The sequence below is a fragment of the Scyliorhinus torazame genome, chromosome 5, assembly GCF_047496885.1.
Source record: "Scyliorhinus torazame isolate Kashiwa2021f chromosome 5, sScyTor2.1, whole genome shotgun sequence".
Lineage (NCBI taxonomy): Eukaryota > Metazoa > Chordata > Chondrichthyes > Carcharhiniformes > Scyliorhinidae > Scyliorhinus > Scyliorhinus torazame.
The window spans coordinates 113,073,000-113,099,651 of NC_092711.1; the positions used below are offsets into that span (position 1 = coordinate 113,073,000).

The following is a 26,652-nucleotide window of genomic DNA, read 5'->3' on the forward strand; positions in this document are numbered from 1 at the left end:
TAATGCAGAGCAATGCTAGCAGCGCGGGTTCAATCCCCGTACCGACCTCCCCGAACATGCGCCGGAATGTGGCGACTATGGGCTTTTCACAGTAACTTCATTTAAGTCTGCTTGTGACAATAAGCGGTTGTTAGTATAACGGCAAGGTGGGACGCTGGTGGGAGATCTTCGACACCCTCTGATTACAACATCATTGAAGTGCTGTTAAGTGCATTAACGCGTTGACAGTTTTTGTCCAGGTTCAGCGGGTTCTGTGTGGCTGTGGGTCTCAGTGCGCAGTAATACACGGCGGAGTCACTCAGTTGTGCCTTAGAGACTTTCAGCGGGACGGTCCGACCAGATTCATCGAGCTTCGCTGAAAAGCGGTTCTCAGGAATGCCCTCCGTTTTCTCACTGTATCTGTTCCTCTGCAGCAAGTACTCCAAGGAGCCGCTGGGACACTGGCGGTAGCAATACAGGTAAGGAACGTCGCTGCTTGTAGATGTGAAATTACAGAACAGTTCAATGTCACCTCCTTCCTGTACTGAGGTTTCAGCTGGTGTCTGTGAAACCGAATCTCCTCGACAATACTCTGTAAGAGCCCAGAGCGATATTAAATTAAACAACGTCGCTCCACTATCTATCCCCATTATCAGTCGATCACTCCCAACACTTACCTGGGAATTAAATCAGATGTGTTAAGCAGAAAGCCATTCCCCAAAAAATGTGACTCAAGGAGGAGGGGTTTTGTTGAGAACAAAAAGCCCTTTGAACAACTTTCAGCACTTTCCAGCGGGGTAAGATTAGGGGCAGTGGGGGGGAGAATGCGAATTTCCAGAAGAGTTTTCAGCGTTAAGTTCAGATCGGTCTGAATGATTGTTTCTGCACTTAGGATCAAGGTGTGGATATTTCTGTGTTGTCCATTCTGACCTCTTAAATATAACGTATGAGATAGATGTGAAACGCATAGTTATGTAACATTCGAACTTATCAGTTAAGACAGCAGCAGCTGTGAAGATAAAGGATAAAGTAGCAGTGAACATGTTCAAACAGAGATGATGGCGGGTTTGAAGAGGCTTCTTCCACCTGAAATAGTTTTCACTCAAGAACTGGGTAGAGATTGACTCATATCCAGCCTCTTTGCGGATTGGTCGGTTCTTGACAGAGACAGCCCATCAACCATTAATCTTCAAATCATCCAATCAACTCGCAGTTTCTTTGCTCCCAGATTCATGACGTCAGAGCTGGGCGGGGCAAACAGAGTGAAATTGAACCTGAAATTCTCACCGAGTGTAAATTGTTGCCTTCGAAATTGGGTAATCTGGGATCCGTCCTATTGAGTAGAAGGCGATGAACTTCCACAGGAGGGCGTGTTTGGTAAATCATTCTAAAAGTGTTCTCTCACATCGAGGAACAGTTTGTGCAGAAAGCCCACGGTTTGCCCATGCAGATGTCCAGTCTGTGAGATATTTAATGTGGCATCAGTGCCGGAAATTGACATTAATATCTCTGCTGTCTCCCTCTGCTGTTGTATATTTGTCACGGATTGTATGTTGTGAATATCAATCTTCACACCGACAGTGTTCCTCTGACCAGACTACACGCAAATAGTTTCAGTTCAGAACGTATTTATTCAAGTTATAGAAGGGGAGTTAAACACCCACAAGGTGATTTATCGGCTCCCCGATCATAGAAAATACAGAACAATTATATTTTTCATATATTTCAGGTAATTATCATACTCTAACAAAAATAATACTGTGGCACAGTGGGTAACACTGCAGCCTCGCAGCGCCAGGGACCCGGCCTCATTCTGTGTGGGCTTCCTTCCGGTGCTCCGGTTTCCTCGCATTGATGTGCAGGTTAGGTGAGGTTACAGGGCGGGCGATTGGACCTAGGTAAGGTGGTCTTTCTGAGTATCCCTGCAGACTCGATAGGCCGAATGGCCTCTTTCTGCATTGTGGGGATTCTGTGGCACAAACAGCTGATGACATCCTATCAACGTCCCTTGTGTCACAATCCAGCAATTCACAGCAAAGCTCTTTGTTTTCTGGTTAATGATAATAATGTAGAGGGTGGTGGGGGTGGAATTGTTCTCCTCACAACAGGAACGATGACTTCAGTGAAGACAATGTTGGTCACTGAACAGGATCAGTCTTTGAGGTGGGATAGCGGAGTGACATTTACTGTATTTATTTTGTCAGCGCCCGAGATTCCCTCAAAATAATCTGCTGAGCGGCGGCAGCAAGCAGAAAGATGCTGGATTGAATTAACACAAACAGATATTTAGCAAAGCTGATCCACACATTGTGATTCCTCACATGATATCAGTTCACAGTCAATGTGGGGATGTGAGAGTGCCTTGCCGGTTTTTCTGTGGACTGACTGTGGCTCTGTAACAGTGTGTGTCTCAGAGCACAGTGATACACAGCAGAGTCAGAGACACGGACCCCGGTGATACTTAAAGGAACTGTTTTCTCTTCCTGGTCCAAATGAACAGAAAACCAATCGAGGAGATGTGGCGACTTATCTCCCCCTGTCTTGCCGTACTTGTTCAGTAAATATCGCGGAGATTGCCCGGGATACTGGATGTACCAGAAGAGGTAGGAATAGGTATCGGTTGTGGACTAATTGCAGTTCAATATTATTGTGTCGCCCTCCTGAACCGTCACATCAGGCGGATCCTGGGAAACTGTATCCTTTCCCTCTGTTCCTGAAATAAAGAACAGACTGTGTTAAACATTTGGGAGTAAACCTGATCAATGCACACAGGCGTATTGAACAGTCGACTCACCGGGTAACAGAACCATGATTATCAGCAAAGGATATACGCAGCACATGGTGTGTGCTGCGCAGTCCGATTAGCAGAACAGAATGGTTCAAACTGCGGAACCTTTCATTCTCATGTTTAAAAGTACAAACAGACAACGGATTACTGCCCTTATTCAGGCACTGAGGGTGCTGCTCACGAAGGGGATTGGCTGATTAAAAAAAAAAACAGACACGCACTGTCAACCAATCAGTATCACTAATTTGTAATTAACCCAGCCACTCTCACCTGTTCCCCCCGAAGTCCGCCTGAGGATATCGCGCTTCTCGCCGCTTCTCTTGCTGCACAGTCAGCTGCAGACGCTGAAATGCGCACACTCAGACACACACATACATGGAAAAATACAGGCACACTCACACACACTTTCACACACAAACACATGGATACACACATAGAACAGCTGTCGGCATTTGGCGACTAGGGGCTTTTCACAGTAACTTCATACTTGTGACAATAAAAAAAGGTTATTATTCTGGACAGGCACGCACACACTTTCTCACACACTGAGACACCCGTACTTGACACAAAAACAGACACACACACAGACACAGAAAGACAGACAAACAAGCGCAGATACACGGTCACCTACAGACACATAAACATGCAGAAATAAACACGCAACAAACAGAAGCACAGGCAAACAAACACACGCATACAGATACACACAAACAAGCACACAAATAAAGCAACACACAGGAAAAAAACAAACATACACAGGGACACATACACCCACGCACACAGACAAATAGCCATTCACATTTATGCACACGCAAAAATAGACACGCGGGCACAGAGACTACACAGACACATAAAACCACACACAAACACAGAAAAACAGGCACAGACGCATCTAGAAGGCACAGACAGACGCACATAGACACATAGACATGTACATAAATATAGACACCCAGATGGACACACGGACATACACATATACACACATACACAAACACACATAGACACACAAACACCGGCACACTCACTCACATACACACACATGCACAAAGACATACATACGCACCTACAGACATTATAGGGTACAGACAGACAAAAACACACACACATACTAAGACACAGAGATAAAGAGACATGCCAACATACACAAATACAAACAAAACCACACCAAGGCAAGTACAAACACAGGTAGATACACATATATACACCCACACGTACTGGCACACACACATTAACACACACAGACAAAATGCAGACACGCAGAAACACAAAGACAGACCAACACTCACAGGCACACTCACATAGTCATAACACTGACACACAGGCACACACACAAAAACGCGGACGCACACACACAAAACAAAGACACACAATTAAATACTGACAAACGCACACACTGATCCACACAGGCACGCACGCACACAAAGATACAGTCAGACAAACATGCGAAAACATAGATACACACAAAATACACGCACAGACAAGCGCAAAATAAGACATGTACACCCACAAACACAGACCGACACATATCCATAAGAACAAATCACAAGTACACAGACAAACACGGAAACACACAGATACAACCACCTTGGACGCACAAAGAAATCACACACCGACACGCAGTGGTTTGCACTGCTGCCTCATAGCGCCAGGGATCCGGCTACAATTCCAGTCTGGGGTGACTGCTGCTGTGGAGTTTGCACACTGTCAGCGTGGGTTTCCTCCGGAGCCTCCGGTTTCCCCTTTCGGTCCAACGATATGTTACTGACTTACTTTCGCTCCAGGCCTCTTGCTGATTCATCCTCTTTCCTCGGTATCACTTCTCCATGTCTCTCTCACATATTGCTGCATTTGTCCTTTCATTCAGTTGAAAATTGACGCTGCATGGAATTGAAGTGATCCGTCAAATAGTTGAACTGAAATAATGCGGGAAATATAAAACGAATGGGTAAAAGATACACGAACTGATTATAGATTTGAAAGTTATGCACGGACACTCGACTGTGTTTGGCGTGAAAAATATTTAACAAGTGATGAAGTAGCGCCATCCTGTGCCCAGTACAAGCCGCTCGTATAGTAGTGGGGAAAGCTGATTGCGAGAACCCCACACAGGTACATGCAGAGACACACAATACAGCCACTTGCATCTGCACTCAATGATTTGCATACTCGACCACATACTCGCTAACAGAGACACACAAACGCACACACAGGCACGTAACTGCCCAGACATAAGTGCCGATGTAAACTGATGAATACATATTGCACCCGGATGCGCACACACGCGAGCACACATATACACAAGACAAATACACACACAACGCACACACACGCAAGCAGACATACAGCACACATACACCAACACAAACACAGATGGATACGCCGTTGTTGATATCCGGTGGTGTCTGTCGAGGTACATTTAACGGCACCGTACACAGGCGTTAACGAATAAAACCTGTAGAGAAATTGTTCTGCAATCTGATCCACTCGGTTTCTTTGCATTTGTGAAAATATTTTCCAACCTGTCGGAACATTCCGAAGGATTATGTGAGAAGTTGATTCGCGGGTTGTCCTTTCTCCCTGCTCAAAGCGGATACTAGGCACTATCCTCACTTTCAACATTCCGCCAGCCTCTACCTACTTTTGACTCTGATTTCCAATGATTTGTTTGAACTTCAGGCGAGTGAATGTTCATGGGGGTCGTCAGGAAAGTGGAGTTAAGTGGTTAGCACTGTACGTTCACAGCACCAGGGTCACAGATTCGATTCCCTCTTGGGCCACTGTCTGTGCGGAGTCTGCACATTGTTCCCGTGTCTGCGGGTTTCCTCCGGGCGCTCCGGTTTCCACCCACAAGTCACGAAAGACGTGCTGTTAGGTGAATTGGACATTCTGAATTCTCCCTCCGTGTACCCGAACAGGCGCCGGAATGTGGCGACTGGGGCCTTTTCACAGTAACTTCATTGCAGTGTTAATGTCAGCCTACTTGTGACAATAAAGATTATTAATTAAATACAATGGTTTCTTTTGCTCGTGTTTCTGATCTGTTCTTGTGTTTACCTTCCATTTTGCTAATACGCACACGGCCCAAATGTCACTAAAATATAAACTTAGATCTCACGTTCCTTAGGAAAACCCTATGGTCAGTGTGTCCTAATACAAGGGGACAATATCTCTCAAGGGTGACAGTCTATGACGAGGAGGCTGTGACGCCGATTAGCCAATGTTATTGTGGTACAAATGTCAGAGATTCTGAGGAGCAGAGTTTAGTTCTGATCGCTTTAACTGTCTTGAGGATAGAAAAGAGGAGTAATAGACAAGCAGTGGTATCTGAAGGACTTGAACAGAATCTGCTTGTTTGCTCATTCAAGGATGTAGGCTTCGCTGGCCCCATCGCTTTAGAAACTGGCGATGAGCTGCCTCCTGGAACCGCTGCCCTCCAAATTACAGAAATAGAACTGAAATGGGAAGTGACATCAGAGTTTGGAGAAGACTGGGACTGCGGGAACAACAAGAGCAATTAATGATATTTGCGAAAATAAACCATATAAATATTTCCAACATGTTATTGATCATGCGTTTATCGTACCAACTCTATCGATCAAATTCACAGCAATCACACAATGTTCTGCTGCATAGATAATTAACTTGTTCACGTGTAAGCCGAAGGAGAAGTGAGCAGCTCTGCAAAAAAACACCTCCATATATCGGCAGTCTGATTCTAGCCAATCAAATCGCAGAGAAAAACGTGTCTGAACATTTATCCGGTGCCTCTTCCATTAGCCGGATATTGAAGCCGCTGATTGACTTCGTGCTCCTCTGATCTGAGCTGTGCTCCGTTTTCTGATTGCCATTTTTATTGAACGATGTGCTACACGGTGCAAACGAAGCTGCTGCCTTTCATTCTGGTACTAACTTGTAGGTGTAGGAAATTTACTCCATCATCTGCACATAATGTTTATTTATATCGGTGATGGTCCAGTGTCTCATTGAACGTTTTTACAGATCGATGTCGCTCGGACCAAGTTTTCCAAACTCCCACTGCGAGAACAGTCCAGAGCGGAGATTCGGTGCAGATAAACTGCAGCTATGACATGTCCAGCATATCCGAAATGTATTGGTACAGACAAACGTCTGGTCAGGGTCTGGAGTGGATAATAAGGCGAATATCGGCTGGAAAAGAGAGGGCCGATTCGAATTGGACCTTTCCAAGAACAAAGAACAAAGAACAAAGAAATGTACAGCACAGGAACAGGCCCTTCGGCCCTCCAAGCCCGTGCCGACCATACTGCCCGACTAAACTACAATCTTCTACACTTCCTGGGTCCGTATCCTTCTATTCCCATCCTATTCATATATTTGTCAAGATGCCCCTTAAATGTCCCTATCGTCCCTGCCTCCACTACCTCCTCCGGTAGTGAGTTCCAGGCACCCACTACCCACTACCCACTACCCACTACCCACTACCCACTACCCACTTGCCACTGCAGATAAACAGGGCAAATTGGTTATTGGACACACAGGGAGCGCAGACACCGCTGTTTATTACTGTGTGCTAAAGCCCACAGTGGAAGAAAAGGCGCCAGTCACTGTACAAAAACCTCCTCCTCTTTACAATTGCTACATCAATCTACCAAATAGCAAACGGCATGCCTGACGTGTCAGAACGAGAGCAGGAAATGGGGGAAAAAGGCTCCCGGGCCTTTGCAATTTCATTCTGCTCGTTTGTCTGCACGAATATGCGAACAGTCAGAGCATACATTATCCGATTGAACAAACAGTCACTCAATCAATGAGTGCGGTCTATCTGGTGAGGAAATCTACGATGATTAATTTTAAGGATTATAATCAACTGTCTCGATTTGGAGTAAAATAGAGTTGAGGAGAAACTACTTCTCCCAAAGGATTGTGAATCTGTAGAATTCGCTACCCCAGAATGCGGTGGAAGCTGGGACAGTGAGTAAATTTAAGGAGGGGTTGCACAGAAGAGTGAATAGTTGCAGGAGCACTCACCGCCAGAGGGCAGTGCGAATCGGTTCGAAATTCTGAATGTGGGCGGCCCTGTGTGAACTCAGTGGCAGTGTGAGCCGCTGCTCGTTTAAAACCTCAAGCGGTAAAGCCCAAGATACGGTTTCTTTTTCTTCATTTCGACTGGAGGAAGCCTCTGAGTTGCATCTGAACTGGGTCTTTGGCTCATTTTTCGTTCATATTAACTTAATCTACGTTTCCTGGTGCCAATCTGAACACCCAGGAGAATTGCTTCCGCCGGCATTTCCGGTGATTTGATAATGGTCCGAGTTTACAGAGTCTCTTTGCTGTTTTTCACTCTGATCTGCACCGCTGTGACTGCAGAAGATGAGCTGCTGCAGATCGGCGGATGGGTGATAATGAAGCGGGAATCGTGTCCATGAGCTGCACCAGCGCCGTCGTGATGAACATGCTGCGTTGGTACAGACAGCAGCCAAATCAGCCACCCCAGCATCTTGTGCTGGCCACAAGAGAAACCGATCAACCCGCCAGGATCACTGCCTCAATCGGGGGAGAAAACAAACACAGTGTCCTGACTGTGAGAGAAGTCCGAGTTACAGACACTGCCACCTATCTCTGCGCCGGGAGGCACAGTGTTAGAAGTAGATGGAGAGCTCGTACAGAAACCTACACCGAGTGGGAGCACTGCTCGACTGTGCTCGGAGAATCGGCATTGTGATTGGCGCAGTAATAATACAACTGCCTGGGAAATGAGAGCAAGAGCCAGAAAATATAACAGAGGAAGGATTAGAGATGAATGAAATGAAAATCGCTTATTGTCACAAGTAGGCTTCAAATGAAGTTACTGTGAAAAGCCCCTAGTCGCCACATTCCGGCGCCTGTTCGGGGAGGCTGGTACGGGAATTGAACCGTGCTGCTGGCCTGCCTTGGTCTGCTTTCAAAGTCAGCGATTTAGCCCTGTGCTAAACAGCCCCAGATGAAGAATGTTAGAAACATAGACAAAGAGAAACGAGGAACAATCAGGCGAGCGAGATTGAGTGCGCAACAAAGGAAAACTAAAATGTACAGGAATCGCAGAGAATATAAAATCAAAGCACTGTGGAAAAAGAAATTAGATAATGTGAAAAGGAACAAGCATCATGCGTTTAAAGATGAGATCAAGTCATAATGGTAAATCATCCCAAATCAATTTAAATTTTCTCTTCTTTAACACATCTCACATTTCCTTGATAGTTAGACAGTTTAATCCTCTGAAAACGTTCTCTAATAACTGGTCCCTGGATATCGCTGCAGTAAATGAACTGTTTTCTCGTTGTTCTGCAAAGTTCTTTCCGATCACCGCCCCCCCCCCCCCCCCCCCCAGGTTGCAGTGATCCCGCACTCCTCATTATAGCCTGTGAAATGTATTCGTTTTCTACCAACGGTGTCTAAACTAACAATATGCTCTGAACAAATAGACAATGTGCACCGGCTGTGGTCAAAGTGACGCAGAAACGGAGAGAGAAGATTGAGAAAGGACTGCACATGAATTCAGACAGACAGGGAAGCTCACAAAAAGGCTGAATGTGAGTGAACACAACATACTTTGATTTATGAAATTAATTTTCAGCATGGATCCTAGTTAGAAGTAATTAATATAATTATTCAGTTCCTGCTCAATTGTTTTTGTTTAGTGTTGTGTTTTGTTATTTTACTAATGGCTCTGAGACCCCCACAGGCTGTCGACTCGTTTCTGTCTATCAGTGCGAGCGCGCCCTCTGCTGATCAGTAACTGGAACTCTCAGTGTGGGTTTTTTGTACGAGAGCCCCTCGACCTGCAGCAGTGTGGGCTCCATGGCACAGAAATACACCGCGCTGTCGGATAGACGAGCACTGGCGGTAGTTAAAGTGACCGTTTTGTTTCCGCTGTGCCAAACAGCAGAAAATCTTTCTGGTAAATCTTCAGATGTATCTCCCGTGCTATATATAACGAATAAATAACTGAGTGCTTCTGCGGGAGACTGGCTGTGCCAGAGCAGATTTCGAGAACCAGCTGCCGGGTAACTGCAGTCCAATGTGACGGTCTGTTCTTCCAGAACGGTTAATTCAGGGGGATTCTGGGACACTGCATGTCTGCCATTGGTTCCTGCAACACATTACAGAATCTGTTAAATGTCTGTAAGAAAACCCTGGCGACAGACACTGACTATTAAAATACAGACTCACTGGGTAACAAGACCAATAGGATAAGTGAGAACATGGTTCCTGCTTTGGAATTTCACAGAAGTCACAGCAGTTTTAAAGTATATGAACACTTATAGTCTAACATGAGAGAAGTAAATGCAGATCATGGGCAGGCTTCATTTATTGGGAAACTGAGGGGCGGTGTCCAATGGCATGATTGGCGGACTGTGCGCAGATCCAGTAACTCAGTCACCGGTGACAATACCCGCATCAGAAGGGGGTTCAGTGCGCTTCGATTGCGAATATACAGGAAACGATTCTCCACCCCCACACCAAAGTGGCCGCGCCGTCGTGAACGCCGTCGAGGTTCACGACGGCGCGGAACGGCCCCGGTCCCGACCGATTCAGACCCTGACAATGAGCCAGTATCGGGGCCGCATCATCTACCCGCTCCAGGTCTTGTCGCCCGCGTAAAAGCGGCGCCGCATAGATGACGTGGCCGGCGCCGCATAACGGACGTCGTCCGTGCATGTGCGGGTTGGCCGGCGCCAACCCGCGCATGCGTGGTTGCCGTCCTGTCCAAATCCGCCCTGCAAGCAGATGGGGGACGGATCTTGCGGGGCCGCGGAAGGAAGAAGGTCCTCCTTCAGAGAGGACAGCCCGACGATTGGTGGGCACCGATCGCGGGCCACCCCACATTCCAGGTGAAGCCCGGTGCAGGAACCCCCTCGCCCCCCCCACAGGCCGCCCCCCAGCGTTCACGCACCGCCCACGACTGCAGCGACCAGGTGTGGACGGCGCCGGGGGGAACCCGCCGTTTTGGCCTGGCCGCTCGGCCCATCCGGGCCTCAGAATAGCGGGGGTGCCGGAGAATCGCCATTTTGCGTGTCTCCGGCGATTCTCCGGCCTGCAGCCTGCGAAACTTGACTGGGCCGTTCCCGCCACTTGGGAGAATCGCGGGAGGGCGTCGGACCGGTGTGCCCGGAAATTTTGGCGGCCCAGGGGATTCTCCCAACCGGTGTGGGAGTGGAGAATCGCGCCCACAGACCCGACTATGTACCACATGCTATGGCAGCACAGCCGCCGAAATTGATCATCATTAACATATTGGCGATTAAAAAAGCGGAGATCTCAGGGCGATATCTGGCGGCTGCCAACAACTGTAAAAGGAATGATCATCTCAATATAAATGCGCTCAGTGTGGAGGACGGGGTCTATTGCTGGACATTGAGCACAGTGTCACATAGCAGCTAAACCACGTACAAAAACCTCAGAGTTTTTTAAATTCCACTAATGTTGTGTTCCTGCCCTTGACCGATTCTCCATGTCCTTGAACTTCTCCTGCCATTTCTTATGCAGCGCCTCGTGCGCCTCCACCTTCACCGCCAGGCCCACTATCTCGTCCTCATTCTCCGAGGCCTTCTGCCACACCACCCGGATCGCCATCCCTTGGGCCTTCTGGGTCTCGACCAGCTTGCCGATCGTAGCCTTCATCGACTACAGCAGCTCTGCTTTCAATTCCATTAAGCAGCGCTTGAGAAACTCCTGCTGCTCTTGCGCCCACACTGCCTGGTCGCCACCCACCGCCATCTTGGCTTTCCTCCCTCGCACTTTTCGCTGCACCAAAATTACTTTTTTCACCGCTCCACTCCTGGTACAATCCATACAGTGCCGGGGAAATCGTACTGTCATCTTCACACACTGGGAACCATCGAACAAATGCCGCTGGGGCCCCTCAAAAGAGCCCAAAACTCCGTTTCTGGCGGGAGCTGCCGAACGTGCGACTTAGCTCAGCATAGCCGCAACCAGAAGTCAACCTGAGTATTAGTCAGGTTAAAGGTACTGTCTACCTATGTGACAGGAAGTATTCCTGTATTAGTGTGTGTGTCTGTGGTTCTGTGTATGAGAATGTGGTTGTGTGTCTGCAGAATATCTGTGCTGCTTCTAATCAGCTGCAACACAAACTTCCTCTCTCTGAGCAAATGATGCTGGTTCACTGAGAATCCCATCCAGTGATTTGAAAAGTACCACTCAGAGATTCATAAAATTGTAGGAGGCCATTCGGCCCATCACTTCACCAACAACCCTTTGAAAGATCAACTTAACTAGGCCCAATCCCCTGCCCTATTCCTGCAACCCCACCCTAAGGGGCAATTTAGCATAGCCAATCCACCTAACGTGCACATCATTGGACTATGGACAGAAACCAGAGCACTCTGTTGGAGGAAACTCACGCAGATAGGGTGGGGGGGGGGGGGGGAATTCAAGGAGACTGTCACCTCCAGCCACAGAGATCACCATCCCCCTGATGTGGGTCCAGTAAACTGTTCCCACCTGATCCAGGGTCATATGCCTTTTCTGTCTATTTAGCTGATGCATTATATCTAAACTGCTGCTTCTTAATCAACTGCTTTATATTCACCTTTGATTTCAACCCCCTTTTTGGATAATCTGTGACTCCCGGACACTTGTCCGTTGAAGTAGCGGAAGGTCTGAGAACTGAAATAATGCAGAGTAATGATGAGGTGTATTTCTATCACCACTTTTCTTTGAAATCTCCCCCTAAACCAAAAAGAGTCAAAAAGGTTCTTTAAATGGTGTACAAGGAGTTTCACTCCTTAAGGCAGACTTAAGTAGGTGCTATTCAGGGTCAAACTAATATTTCAAGTTATTCCTGGTATAACCTAGATCTACAAAGAAGTAAAAGATCTTACTTCTGGAGTGCCGTTCGAGTTGATCAGACCTTTGTGACCCCCTTCACAATCTCTCTTCTTATCTGTGGGTGTTCTCAGTAGTTTTGATTCTCTGTTCGGCTCCTCAGTACTGCAGTCCCCATGCACCGAAGTAGCTGTAAAAGCTCATGCTGGTAATTAGCGATTCAGGGTATTTATTACCCTTCTAGCAGCCTTACCGTTTACATGATCTTCTCCTGAAGTAATATCTTCTGCTTATTGATATATATATTTTGTCCATTTCTTAACATATGTTTAATTCTGCTGAAGCGTAAGTACACCTCTTTTTAATGTGGTGTTAACATGACCTTAGCTTGTCAGACATTTACTTAAAGAGTGATACATCTGACCTTAGCTTGTCAGAACACTGGCAGGGAAGCTTCCTGCTAATGATTTTGTTGTATTTCAGTCTTTTAACCCATCATTTTTAAGCATTGCACTTTGTCATATTCCTTTCAAATGTTTCAAATGACATTCTTTCTATTTTACAATTTTACAAAAGTGTTGGTTGCTTTTTGGGAAGAAATTGTACCATAGCAAAGGCAACTGTCATATCCAGATTTCCACTTTTAACTGGTGTCATTAAGTTTCTAACTTTCACAAATAAACATTATTTCAAGTAATTCAAACTTAAGACTCTGGCAATTCCAATCAATTGCTTGCTAAAATAATTACCTTCTATCAAAGGGACTTGTTCCCTTTATGTAACTTAAAACTTAACTTTGCTAGAATGTCTCTAACTTTAAGAAAGATATTGGGTTACAGCACGAGTTGTTGCGAGGTGTTATCTCAAAGCCTGTGTGATAATAACTGTCTGCAGTCTGAAACGTTTTGCTGCTGTTAACCCTTTGAGAGACTTCTGCTTTAACTTCTCTATATTATTTTTAAGCATTGCATTTTCTCATATTCCTTCGGGTTGATCATCAGACCTTCATATTTCAAATGACATTCTTCCTATTTTAATTTACAGGTGTTAGTGTGGCTCAGTGGTTACATTCCTATCTCTAAAGTCAGCAGGTTCTGGGTTCAAATCCACCTCCAGAAACATGAGCATCAAATCCAGGTTGATGATCTGATGCAGTCCTGAGGGAGCACTGCACTGTCAAAGGTCCAGTGTTCCAGATCAAATCTTCAACTCTGGTCCCATCTGCTCTCAGTTGGGTGTAAAAGTTCCCATGATGTTATTCCAAAGAGTAGGGGAGTTCGCCCTGGTTTACTGCTTAATATTCATCCCTCAACAAACATCACTGAACAGATTCTCTGGTTACCGTCACATTTCTGTTTGTGGGATCTTGGTGGATTGGCTGTGCTAAATTGCCCCTTAGTGTCCAAAGGTGAAGTGGGGTTACAGGGAAAGGGTGGGGGAAGTGCACCTGGGTGGGGTGCTCTTTTGTAGGGTTGGTGCAAACTCGATGGCCAAATAGCCTCCTTCTGCACTGTAGGGATTCTTCGATGCTGCCAGACCTGTTGAGTTAATTTAGCATTTTCTGCTTTTATTCTATATTACACACCCTTTTAATCCACTTATTATATTTATTGAACACTGTACCATCGACTACCAGGAAGTGTGTTGATGTTTCAGCTATTCTGGCCTTGGGTGACTGTGTGGAGTTTGCACATTCTCCCCGTGTCTGTGTGGGTTCCCTCCGGGTGTCCCAGTTTTCACTCTGTCCAAAGATGTGCAGGTTAGGTGGATTGGCTGTGCTAAATTGCCCCTTAGTGTCCAAAAAAAAGTTAGGTGGAGTTACTGGGTTACGGGGATAGGGTGGAGGCATGGGTTTAAGTAGGGTGCTCTTTCCAAGGACCAGTGCAGGCTCGATGGGCCGAATGGCCTCCTTCTGCACTGTAAATTCTATGATTCAGTATGATTTTCTCTTTCATCTGATCCAATGGGTCTGTCTGGTAATATTTCCCTGATTGTATTACAGTGGTTAGCACTGTTGCTTCATAACGCCGGGGTCCCGAGTTCAAATCCTGCTTGGTCACTGTCTGTGCGGATTCTCCCCACGTCTGCATGAGTTTCCTCCGGGTGCTCTGGTTTCCTCCAAGTCCTCAAAGACGTATTTGTTAGGTGAATTGGACAGTCTGAATTCTCCCTGTGTACCATAACACGCACCAGAGAGTGGCGACCAGAGGCTTTTCACAGTCACTTCATTGCAAAGTTAATGTAAGCCTATTTGTGACAATAATAATAATCTTTATGTGTCAGGGTGTTTGGTATTTTAGGGAGCAGGTAGAACTTCCTTGGTTCGACCTGTTGTCCCCTCAGATATTCCATCTGTTTTTGGTTAATGTGTCTGGAGTCTTTGAGTTCTTCCAGTCTGTCTCCAATTCTCCTTCCTGTCTCGGGTATATGAGTCAAGGGATCTTGGGACTGTGATTCGTGTTGTTTAGTTGTCTGTCTGTCTCCTGCAGGTATTGTTGTCTCTCAATAATGACTATGATGCTGCCCTTGCTTCTGGTCTTATGAACATATCGGTGTTGGATCCAAGCTCCCGGATTGTCTGTCTTTCTCTCCGGGTAAGATTCTGTTTGTCTCTTGTATTTCACTGTGATAGGGCAGAGACCTGATTGAAGGGATTCAAACATGGAAGTTCTGGGAATGATGGACAAGGATTTGGAAGGTGGTAACATGTTCAAAGAGTTTGGAGAGGAGAGGGAGGTTGAAGATGGGGCAGTAATTTGTAAGGAGGGCAGGGTCAAGGGTTTGTTTTATTGAGGAGGGAGTGAGGATGGCAATTTGAAGGACAGAGTGACAGTACCTGAAGAGAGAGAAATGTTGACAATATCCATAGACACAGGGTAGTTGGCTGATCGGCAGCTCAGTGGGAATAGGGTCGATGGAGCAGCAGCTGGGTCTCATGGACAAGATGAGCTCTGAGAGGGCATGAGGGAAGAAGGGGGAGAAACTAGAGAAAAATGTGGGTTCTGGGTTCGGGAAAGGATGTAATTTAGAGACAGTTTGGTCCGGTGGGCTCATGGAAGGGAGGGAAGCAGCAGAGGCAGCTGATCGGATTTACTCAATCTCAGTCACAAAGCAGCTCCACAAGCTCCTCACACATCTTGTTGGAGGTGAGGATGGAAGAGACGGGGGAGAGTGAGAGTACTTCAAAAGGAACTAACTTGTGTCAGAGATATTAAAAAGTTTCAGCACACAGCGTATTTCACACAAATTTAATTTATTTGACTTCTAGCCAGAATATTAGCCCCTGTAAATGGGCTGGAGTTTGTTATCAGCAGAAAGAGACCCAAATGAACATGGTTCAGTCCTGAATGTGAGGAACAGCAAAATCCATTCACTGTGGTTACTTGTGGCCTCGTTGATGTGCCTGCAGGTTGGATGATCGAGTGAATCCCTTCCCACACTCGGAGCAGGTGAATGGCCTCTCTCCGGTGTGAACTCGCTGATGTACAGTGAGGTCAGATGATCGTCTGAACCCAGTCCCGCAGTGAGAGCACCTGAACGGTCTCTCGTCAGTGTGAACACGTTGATGGAACATCAGATTCGTAGAACTTTTAAAGCACTTCCCGCAGTCTGGACATTGGAACGGTCTCTCATCAGTGTGAACTCGCTGGTGACTCACCAGGTGGGATGACCGAGTGAATCCCTTCCCACACTCTGAGCAGGTGAATGGTCTCTCCCCAGTGTGGGTTCGCTGATGTGCAGTGAGGTCAGATGATTGCCTGAACCCAGTCCCGCAGTGAGAGCACCTGAACGGTCTCTCGTCAGTGTGAACACGTTGATGGAACATCAGATTCCCAGAATTTTTATAGCACTTCTCGCAGTCTGGACATTGAAATGGTCTCTCATCAGTGTGAACTCGCTGGTGACTCACCAGGTGGGATGACCGAGTGAATCCCTTCCCACACTTGGAGCAGGTGAATGGTCTCTCCCCAGTGTGACTGTGTCGATGAGTTTCCAGCTTTGATGGGAAAGTGAATCCTTTCCCACAGTCTGCACATTTCCACGGTTTCTCCTCAGTGTGACTGTGTTTGTGGCTTCTGAGGCCTGATGATTGACTGAATCCTCGTCCACACACACAACACGTGTACGGTTTCTCCCCACTATGAACAATGCGTTTTCCTTCCATGTTCAAAGTACGATGGTATTCAGGATAAGATAAATTGAGGACTCTGTCAGATCCTGAAGTGATGTTAGGTTAGAGTTTCTGGACTTGAAGCCTCCCTTTCGAACACCCTGTGAAACTGATTTAAAACAGAAAAGAGATAGTGAGAGAGAACCCACAAAATCACAAAGGCAGGTGGTGAAATTGCTGAATGAATCTGGTCATTTGTGGGGCCGGCACTGGGAAAAAGTGACCATGAAAACGGCTGGATTGTTATAAAACCCAACTGGCCTCCTTGGGAGGAGGGGGAAAGAGGTGAAGAGGGATTTTGTATATCTGCAAGGCATATTAAGACAGTATTTGGCAAAGCATATTCGACCTTGAGCTTCATAAATTGAAATATTGATAGTAAAATGATGCTCCTGGTGGAAAAGTGGTTAGCACTGCTGCCTCACAGCTCCAGGGTCCCGGGTTCAATTCGAGTCTTGGATGACGAGGTCTGAAGTTTGCAGTTTCTCCCCGTGTCTGCGTGGGTTTCCTCCCACAGTCCAAAGATGTGCAGGTTAGGTGGATTGGCCACAATAAATTGCCCCTTCGTGTCCGAAGGTTAGTTGGAGTCACTGGGTTCCGGGGACAGGGTGGAGGCGTGGGTGTAAGCTCAAGTAGGGTGCTCTTTCCAAAGGCCAGTGCAGACCTGATGGGCTGAAATGCCTCCTTCTGCACTGTAAATTCTATGATTCTGCACTGTAGGAATTCTATGAACCTCGGGTCACCACGCTTCAGGAAAGATGTGAAGAGGGCAGCACGGTGGCGCAGAACGTTAGCCCTGCTGCCTCATGGTGCTGAGGTCCCAGGTTCAATCCCAGCTCTGGGTCACTGTCCGTTTGGAGTTTGCACATTCTCCCCGTGTTTGCGCGGGTTTCGCACCCACAACCCAAAGGTGTGCAGGCTAGGTGGATTGGCCACGCTAATTTGCATTCACATTCATTTAATTGGAAAAAATGAATTGGATACTCTGAAATTTTTTAAAAAGGAAGGATATGAAGGTTCTTGGAGAAGGTGCAGAGGAGATTTACCAGAATGGTTCCAGCAAAGGACATTGAGGGGAGATGTGATTCAGGTCCACAAGATTATGCCAGATTTCCATCAGGTGGACAAAGAAACGGTTTCCATTCACTGATCGTGCATGCAGTCGGGACACAGATTTAAAGTTTGGGGTAAAACCTGGATTGAACAATATAAGATCCTGAGGGGTCTTGACAGGGTAGATGTGGAGAGGATGTTTCCTCTTGTGGGAGAATCGAGAACGAGGGCATCACTGTTGCAAAATAAGGAGTCGCCCATTTAAGATGGAGATGAGGATTTTTTTTTCTCTTGTGGGTTGTAAAACTTTGGAACTCACTTCCTTAAAAGGCAGTGGAAGCAGAGTCCTTGAATATTTTTAAGGCAGAGCGGGATAGATTCTTGATGAGCAAGGAGGTGAAAGGTTATCAGGGCTAGGCAGGAATGTGGAGTTGAGGTTAGAATGAGATCAGCTGCAATTTTATTGAATGCTGAGCAGGCTCGAGGGGCCAAGTGGCCTGTCCATAGTTTGTATGTATAAGGTACAGGAGATATGAGGTGATATGAGATACGTTTTACACAGCGAGCGGCAATGACCTGAAACTTGCTGCCTATGAGGGAGTTTGAAAATAGACACAATGAATGATTTGATTTCAAAAGGAAATTGGATAGACATCTGAGGGAAATAAACCTGCGAGGATACAGGGAGCAGGAGAATGGGACTAACTGGATTGCTCCAGAGACCTGGCATGGACTCAATGGGCCGAATTTTCTTCTTTGTGCCACCATGTCTCTGACTCTTTTGTGTCATCTAGTTTTGTAATTTAACCCCGGAGGGTTCAAATATCACTCAGGTAAATCTGTGCTACACTCTCTCCGAGGCCATTCTATCCTTCCTCAGGTTTGTTGCCCAGAACTGAACACAGTTCTTCAGGTTTGGTCTAACCAGGGTTTGTGAATCTCGGGGCTTTTCCAGTCACACTGAGACCTGAAATCTTCACTCACAGACAGAACAGACAAACCTTTTACCTTCCACACCCAGATGCTGCTGATATTCAGGTTCTGATGAATCGAGTGACTCTGTCAGATCGCGATGTGATGTTTGGTTTGCTTTTCCCGTCTGTTAAACCTCCACTTCCAGTATCCTGTAAATTTACAGAAACCTCACTGTCAGTTTAGGATAGAAATTCACAACATTCTCTCCTCACCAACTTTGATTAAATGTATTCCTGGAGGTTTGATTACGTGACCTGCCCTCATCCTCCAGCCATTAATCGGTCAACACATCCATCCTTGTGACACACTGCCTTCCTCGGCCAATTGGGAAGCAAAAGGACTCATTACCTTACAGGACAGTGTTTGACTGTCAGCCAAACAACCTTTATCCCATTTTCAATATTTTTATATCCGCTGAAGAGAAATGTTTAAAGAAAATTACAAAAAAATCTTCTTTACTGTCCCAATGATTTTCCAGACACCCAGACATGAATCTCACCAAGGCAGAAAGTAAAATTTGAATTTATTGAAAGTCTAGTGGTGACAATGAAACCATTGTTGGTTGTTGCAAAGACCCATCTGGTTCAAGGAAATCTTCTATCCTTACATAGCCTAACCCACAAGTGACTCCAGATCCACAGTCAGCTTGTTGACTCTTAAAATGCTCTCTGAGATGCACTCAGTTGAAGGGCAATTAGGGATGGGCAGTGAATGCTGGCCCAGCCAGCGACACCCACATCCCGTGAATGAATAGAAAAGAAAATCTGCCATCCTTACCTGGCCTGGCCAACACGATTCCAAACCACAGCAATGTGGTTGACTCTTTAAATGCCCTCCGAGATGGCCGAGCAAGCCACTCGGTTTGAGGGAAATTAGGGATGGGCAATAAATGTTGGCCCAGCCAGTGACTCCCACAAATGATTAAAATAAAATCCTGGAGACTCCAGTCAGTCAATCCGGGAGAGTTCGCATCCGGTCCAGGCTCGCAGCGCATGCGCCCTGCGGCACCTTGTCCTCTGTAAAGATGGCGGCCGGTAACCCGGGCCTGTCACCGCTCAGCTCTCACTCTGTTTGGTGCTGTTTAAGTCGGGCCCATTAATATTTTACTCGGAGGGCAGCACGGTGGCGCAGTGGTAGCCCTGCTGCCTCACGGCGCCGCGGTCCCAGGTTCGATCCCGGCTCGGGGTCACTGTCCATGTGGAGTTTGCACATTCTCCCAGTGTTTGCGTGGGTTTCACCCCCCACAACCCAAAGATGTGCAGGGTAGATGAATTGGCCACATGAAATTGCCCCTTAATTGGAAAAAATTAATTGGGTATTCTAAATTTATTTTAAAGAAACATTTTCCTCGGGAGTTGAAGCCTCCACGGGGTATTTATGAAACCTCCCGGCTCACTCCGCAGCTTCTATTGCTCCCTGGTCACCCACCGGCTCCAGTCCTGAAAGTCACTCGATTGTCTCTTTCCCTCTCGCTCCACCAGCGACAACCTGCACTACGCATGTGCTGGGCACAGCCCCAATGGTCACAATGCCCGGGAGGTAATTGGCGGCGGCTCCGGACCAATAGGAATACAGGGGGAGGGTCTGGAGGACTGGACGTGAGCAACAGGTCCTCCAACCAATCGGAGTGAATGGGGGCGGGGCTGGACTGTGAGTGAAGCATGCGCAGTGCGGGTGATGGGCAGACGGGTCCACAATGTGTAAAGGGGGGATGGTGGGGCGGAGGTCTGGTGGGTGGATGGAGAAGCTCCGGAAACCCCGGGAACAAACTGAGCGGATCCCCCCTCCCCCCGTTTACACCGAGGGGGGCCGCAGCTCCCAGGTCAATGAAGAGCCGCTTTGTATCAGGTTGGCCATTGGTTCCAGAGGTTGATCCCTGGTCTCCAGCGTTGCTTTTTTTATCAGTGGAATCATTGAATGGTTACAATACACTGAGGCCATTCAGCCCATCCTGTCGTGTGCTGGCTTTCTCTGCCAAAGCAAATCAGCTCCTCCCACTTCCGTGTCCTTTCACTAACGAGACCAGCAGCAAATATTCCCCATCCCCAATTACCTGTGGAGAAGATGTTGTTTGACCTTCTTGAACAGCTGCAGTCTGTGTGGTGAAGGTGCTCCCACAATGCTGGAGTTACAGGTTATTCACCCAGTGATGATGAATGAACAGTGATACATGTCCAAATCAATAAAACTGTATTTATATAGCACCTTTCAAGTAATGGACCATTCTGAGGTGCTCCGTAGGTGTGTTAAAAAGCAATATTTGACACACAGTCAGGTAAGGAGATAAGAGGGCAGGGCAGATGGGCAGAGGTAGGATAAAGCGAGTATCTTAAAAGAGGATAGGAAGATAGAGAAGTCACGAGGTTTGCGGAGGAAATTCTAGAGTTTGTGGCCTTTGCTCGAGGCATGGATACCAAACATGGAGTGATTAAAATCAGGAATGGTCAGGAAGCCAGACTGAGAGGAGTGCAGAGACCTTGGCGGTTGGGAGGCTGCAGGAGATTGCAGAGACTGGGAGAGATCAGAGCATGGAGGAGATTACAGTGAGAAAAAATACCATGGAGGAGATTGCAGAGCCATAGAGAAGGGCATGGAGATTACAGAGAGTGGAAAAAGAGCATGGAGAAATTTGAAAACAAGGATGAGAATTTTTTTTTTTAAATTTAGAGTATCCAATTCATTTTTTCTAATTAAGGGACAATTTAGCGTGGCCAATCCACCTTCCTTGCACATCTTTGAGTTGTGGGGGCGAAACCCACACAAACACTGGGAGAATGTGCAAACTCCACACGGTCAGTGAACCAGAGCCGGGATTTAACCTGGGACTTCAGCACCGTGAGACTGCAGTGCTACCACTGCGCCACCGTGCGCAGATGAGAATTTTTAAATGTATATACTTCTTCACTGGGACTTTTGTAGGTCTGTGAGCATGATTGAAACTTGGTGTGATTAAGCAATAAAGTTTATGATCTCTGGTTTGTAGTGAGATTTAATGTGGGAGATCAGCCGGGAGTGCATTAGAACAAGTAAGTCTGCAGGGAACAAAGGAATGGGTGAAAGTTTAATTTGGGAATAAGGAAAACTCAAGCTAAAATACAAAAATATTTTTATTAGCCTGGACGACATAAAGATGTAGTTCAATTTTGTCAATCATGTCACACATGTGAAGCGATAGGGAAACCTCAAGCAGTGATAAAACCGCACTTAATACCCATTCTAGCATTTGAGGACTCTTTTACAAGGGTCTTAATTGATAGCGTAGGACCACTTCCGAAAACTAAAAGTGGGAATCAATATCTTTTGACTATAATGCATGTGTCTACTAGGTTTCCAGAGGCCATTCCAGTACGTAATATTACAGCTAAAAAGATTGTGGAGGAGTTACTTACATTCTTTACTAAATATGGACTACCCACAGAAATACAATCGGATCAAGGATCGAATTTTGCCTCAAGGTTATTTCAAGAAGTTATGGATAGCTTAGGAATAAAACAATTTAAATCAACTGCGTACCATCCAGAATCACAGGGAGCATTAGAAAGGTGGCGTCCGACATTAAAGACAATGTTGAGGACTTATGTTCAAGATTATCCAGAGGATTTGGAGAAAGGAATTCCATTCGTACTGTTTGCAATTAGGGATGCACCTAATGAGTCAACCAAATTTAGACTTTTGAACTAACTTTTGGTCATGAGGTAAGGGGACCACTTAAATTGATTAAGGAACGATTGGTGAGTGAGAAATCGAAAATTACATGATTGGATTACATGTCAAATTTTCGAGAACGATTAAATAGAGCATGTGAATTGGTTAGAGAGCATTTAAAAGGTGCACAACATGTGATGACATGGATAGCCGACAAGAAATCCAAAGTTCCTAGTTTTGCCTGTGGAGATAAAGTTTTTGTATTGTTACCAGTGGTAGGTGAACCTTTAGAAGCAAGGTTTTGTGGACCTTATCAGATTGAAAGGATATTAAGTGAGGTGAATTATGTGGTAAGAACACCTGATAGAAGGAAAACTTCATGTGAACATGCTTAAAAGGTACGTTGAAAGGGAAGGCGAGAAACAGGAGGAGGTTTTAATGATTCTAACTCAAAGTGACGAACCAAATCCAGAGAACTGTGAATTTGACATACTTCAAATTAAATTGGAAAACGAGGATGGTCTTAAAAATTGGATAAATTGTTGAGTTACCTTCCAGAGGAAAAATGAACTGACCTGAAAGAGTTATTGATATCGCATGGACAAGTTTGTAGAGATAAATTGGGAAGTACTAAAATGGCTGTACTTGATGTAGATGTGGGAAATGTGGTTCCAATCAAACAACATCCATAGAGACTTAACCCTTTAAAATTGGCACAGGTTAACAAAAAGATTGAGAGTATGCTTAAAAATGGCATAATTGAAGTGGGTTGCAGCGAATGGAGCTCATCCATAGTTATGGTACCTAAACAAGACATATCCAACAGTTGTGTGTGAACTATAGAAAGGTTAATGCAGTTATAAGAACATACTCTTACTCTGTCTCACGTCTGGAGGATTGCATTGTGAAAGTGGGACAGTCAGCTTTTATTTCCAAACTGGATTTACTTAAAGGTATCTTTATCCGAAAAGGCGAAGGAGATTTCAGCTTTTGTGACTCCAGATGGTATATACCAGTTCAAAGTTATGCCATTTGGCATGAAAAATGCCCCAGTCACATTTCAACGGTTAACTAACAAAGTTGTTTCAGGATTACCTAATTGTGCGGTATACATTGAAGATCTGGTCATTTTCAGCAGACATGGAAAGAACATTTGAAACACCTGATGAAGTTATTCGATCGACTTCAGGAGACAGGTTTGGTGATAAACCTAACCAAAAGTGAATTTGGAAAAGCCCAAGTCATTTTCCTTGGCCATAAAATCAGACAGGGGCGAATGGTCACATGGGATGTGAACCCAACAGTTATTGAGGAGTTTCCAATACTGTCAAGACAAAGGGAAATAATGCGATTCCTTGACATGAGTGGATTTGATCGAACATTTGTGAAAAGTTTTTGCAGCGTGATTACTCCACTGATGGACTTGCTGAGGAAACGTCAAAAATTTCTATGGACAGCAGAGTTTCAACAGACATTTGACTGCCTGAAAGTTGTGATAACCAATGCTCCTCTATTGGAGAATTACAAGGGTCAATCGGGAAGGAGTTTCAGTTGGAGGAAGAAGAACAAAAAGAAATGGACTATATTATTGCACCTGTTTACATAGATTACATAGATTACATAGAACATACAGTGCAGAAGGAGGCCATTCGGCCCATCGAGTCTGCACCGACCCACATTAATCCCTCACTTCCACCTTATCCCCGCAACCCAATAACCCCTCCCAACCCTTATGGACACTACGGGTAATTTAGCATGGCCAATCCACCTAACCTGCACGTCTTTGGACTGTGGGAGGAAACCGGAGCACCCGGAGGAAACCCACGCGGACACGGGGAGAACGTGCAAACTCCGCACAGACAGTGACCCAGCGGGGAATCGAACCTGGGACCCTGGCGCTGTGAAGCCACAGTGCTAATCACTTGTGCTACCGTGCTGCCCGTTTGCGTGTTGTTTTTTGAAACGAAAAAGTATATTCACTGTGTGCATTTCTTTTTTAAATAATTTTTATTAAAGGTTTTCATAAAATATCAATAACAAAATGAGAAAGAAAAAAGAACTCAACAGGGTTAAGTACAAAACACAATCTAAAAAAGCAACCCCCCAAACCCCTCCCCCCCGTACATAAATAATAAATTAACATTAACACTCCTACTTAAGGCAACAGGTGTATACACCCCCTCAGACCCTCCAGTGTAAATAACATAAACAAAAATAAAGTAAACACCCCCCCTACCCCCCGAGCTGCTGCTGCCATTGACCAATGTCTATCGTTCCGCCAGAAAGTCTAAGAATGGTTGCCACCGCCTAAAGAACCCTTGAACCGACCCTCTCAAGGCGATTTCACCCTCTCCAAATGAATGAACCCTGCCATATCGCTGATCCAGGATTCCACCCTTGGGGTCTCGCATCTTTCCATTGAAGGAGAATCCTTCGCCTGGCTACCAGGAACGCAAAGGCCAGAATTCCGGCCTCTTTCACCTACTGCACTCCCGGCTCCTCTGCCACCCCAAATACTGCGAGCCCCCAGTCCGGTATGACCCTGGATCCTCCCACCCTCGACACCGTCCTCGCTACGCCCTTCCAAAATTCCTCCAGCGCTGGGCATGCGCAGAACATATGGGTGTGATTTGCTGGGCTCCCTGAGCACCTAACACACCTGTCCTCACCCCCAAAGAACCGGCTCATCCTTGTCCCCATCATGTGTGCCCTGTGCAGCACCTTAAACTGTATGAGGCTGAGCCTCACGCATGAAGCGGACGAATTCACCCTAGGGCATCTGCCCATGTCCCCTCTTCGATCTCCTCTCCCAACTCCTCCTCCCACTTACCTTTCAACTCCACCACCGAGGCCTCCTCCTCCTCCTGCATCACCTGGCAAGTTTTCGAGATCTTCCCCACTCCCTCCCAACTTCCTGAGAGCACCCTGTCCTGTACTGTGTGTGGCAGTAGCCGCGGGAATTCCACCACCTGCCATCTGGCAAATGCCCTTACCTGTAAGTACCTCAAGGTGTTCCCCGGGGGGGGAGCCTGAACTTCTCCTCCAGCTCACCCAAGCTCGCAAACTTCCCATCCACAAACAGGTCCCCCAACGTTCGAATCCCTGCCCTGTGCCACCCCGAAAACCCCCCACATGTTCTTCCTGGGGTGAACCGGTGGTTCCCCCATAATGGGGTCCATGCCGAGGCCCCAGCTTCCCCCCTATGCCACCTCCACTGCCCTCAAATGTTGAGGGCTGCCTGTGTGCATTTCTTAAACAGTAGTGGAAAGTTGAAAAATGAAACCATCTTGAAGTTGATGGTGTATTTTTTTTTTCTTGGGGGGAGGTGTCATGTGGGAGTACCTTTAAGAAATGGGTGTTTAAGAAATGTATCTTTAAGAAATGGGTGCTTATCAGTGATGTCAGAGTGTGGGTGGAGCTGGGCTGTCAGTCAGCTTTTTACTTTTGGTTTACGCTATTTGCTGCAGGGTGTGTTTTAGTTTCATTTTCGGAGCTGGATAGCTGCAGTCACTGCCAGAAGGGGGCATTAGTCTCTCTCGCTGTAATCTAAAGACTGTAAATCGATCCTTTGGTGATTTAAAACTAATAACTGCTCTCAGTAATGACTTTAACCTGATGTGCTTCTGTTTAAAGGTTCCTTTTAAGTCTTATGGATGTTAAAATGACAGCTTAAAGATTACTTAGTGTTGTATTCTTTGGGGGTTGTATTTGAATTAATGGATGCTAAGATGTTCACTGTATGTTTTAAAAAGGTTAACTTGAGTCTATAGCATAAACATTGTTTTGCTTTAAAAAATACTTTTCCATTTCTGCTGTACCACACTTGTAGAGTGGGCCGTGTCCTCCCCATATCACAATCTAGTAACAGTCTTGGGTCAGGTGAACTCCATGATACACTTTGGGGTTCTCTAAACCCTGGCCCATTACAGAAGGCTTAGTTCAGGATTCTCTAGGTTAACATGCAGATTCACTCAGCAGTTAGGAAGGCAAATGCAACATTAGCACTCATGTTGAGAGGGCTCGAATACAAGAGCAGGGATGTAACGGTGAGGATTTCTAAGGCTCTGTTCAGACCACATTTGAAATATTGTGAGCAGTTCGGGCCCCATAACTAAGGAAGGATGTGATGGCCTTCGAAAGGGTCCAGAGGAGGTTCACAAGAATGATCCTGAACAAACACAGGACACCCTGAAGGGGGAGGGTGAACAGCCAGTGGTCGTAGTACGCATAGGAACTA

The 26,652-nt window shown here is 46.2% G+C and overlaps 1 protein-coding gene, 1 long non-coding RNA gene and 1 gene segment (V, D, J or C); all 3 read right to left on the reverse strand.

The window, feature by feature from the left end:
* The window catches only part of LOC140421366 (uncharacterized), a 522,678-nt gene that overhangs the window by 186,613 nt on the left and 309,413 nt on the right, over nt 1-26,652 (reverse strand). The gene's annotated exons all lie outside the window — the stretch shown is intronic.
* LOC140417874 (T cell receptor alpha variable 38-2/delta variable 8-like) lies at nt 183-629 on the reverse strand. The segment is given in 1 exon segment: nt 183-629. A coding segment is annotated over 1 exon segment (447 nt).
* Nucleotides 1,660-26,652, reverse strand: part of LOC140419467 (uncharacterized) — a 35,032-nt gene continuing 10,039 nt past the window's right edge. The window contains exons 2-4 of one of the 5 annotated variants that reach the window (XR_011945807.1): nt 18,804-18,919; nt 4,538-4,644; nt 1,660-2,692 (exon numbers count right to left, since the gene is read on the reverse strand). This is a non-coding gene — a long non-coding RNA (uncharacterized lncRNA). Of the gene's footprint in view, nt 2,693-4,537; nt 4,645-9,324; nt 9,876-15,807; nt 16,852-18,796; nt 18,920-26,652 lie in introns of those variants that run through there. The other 4 variants (XR_011945808.1, XR_011945809.1, XR_011945805.1 and 1 more) reach the window with 4 other exon arrangements.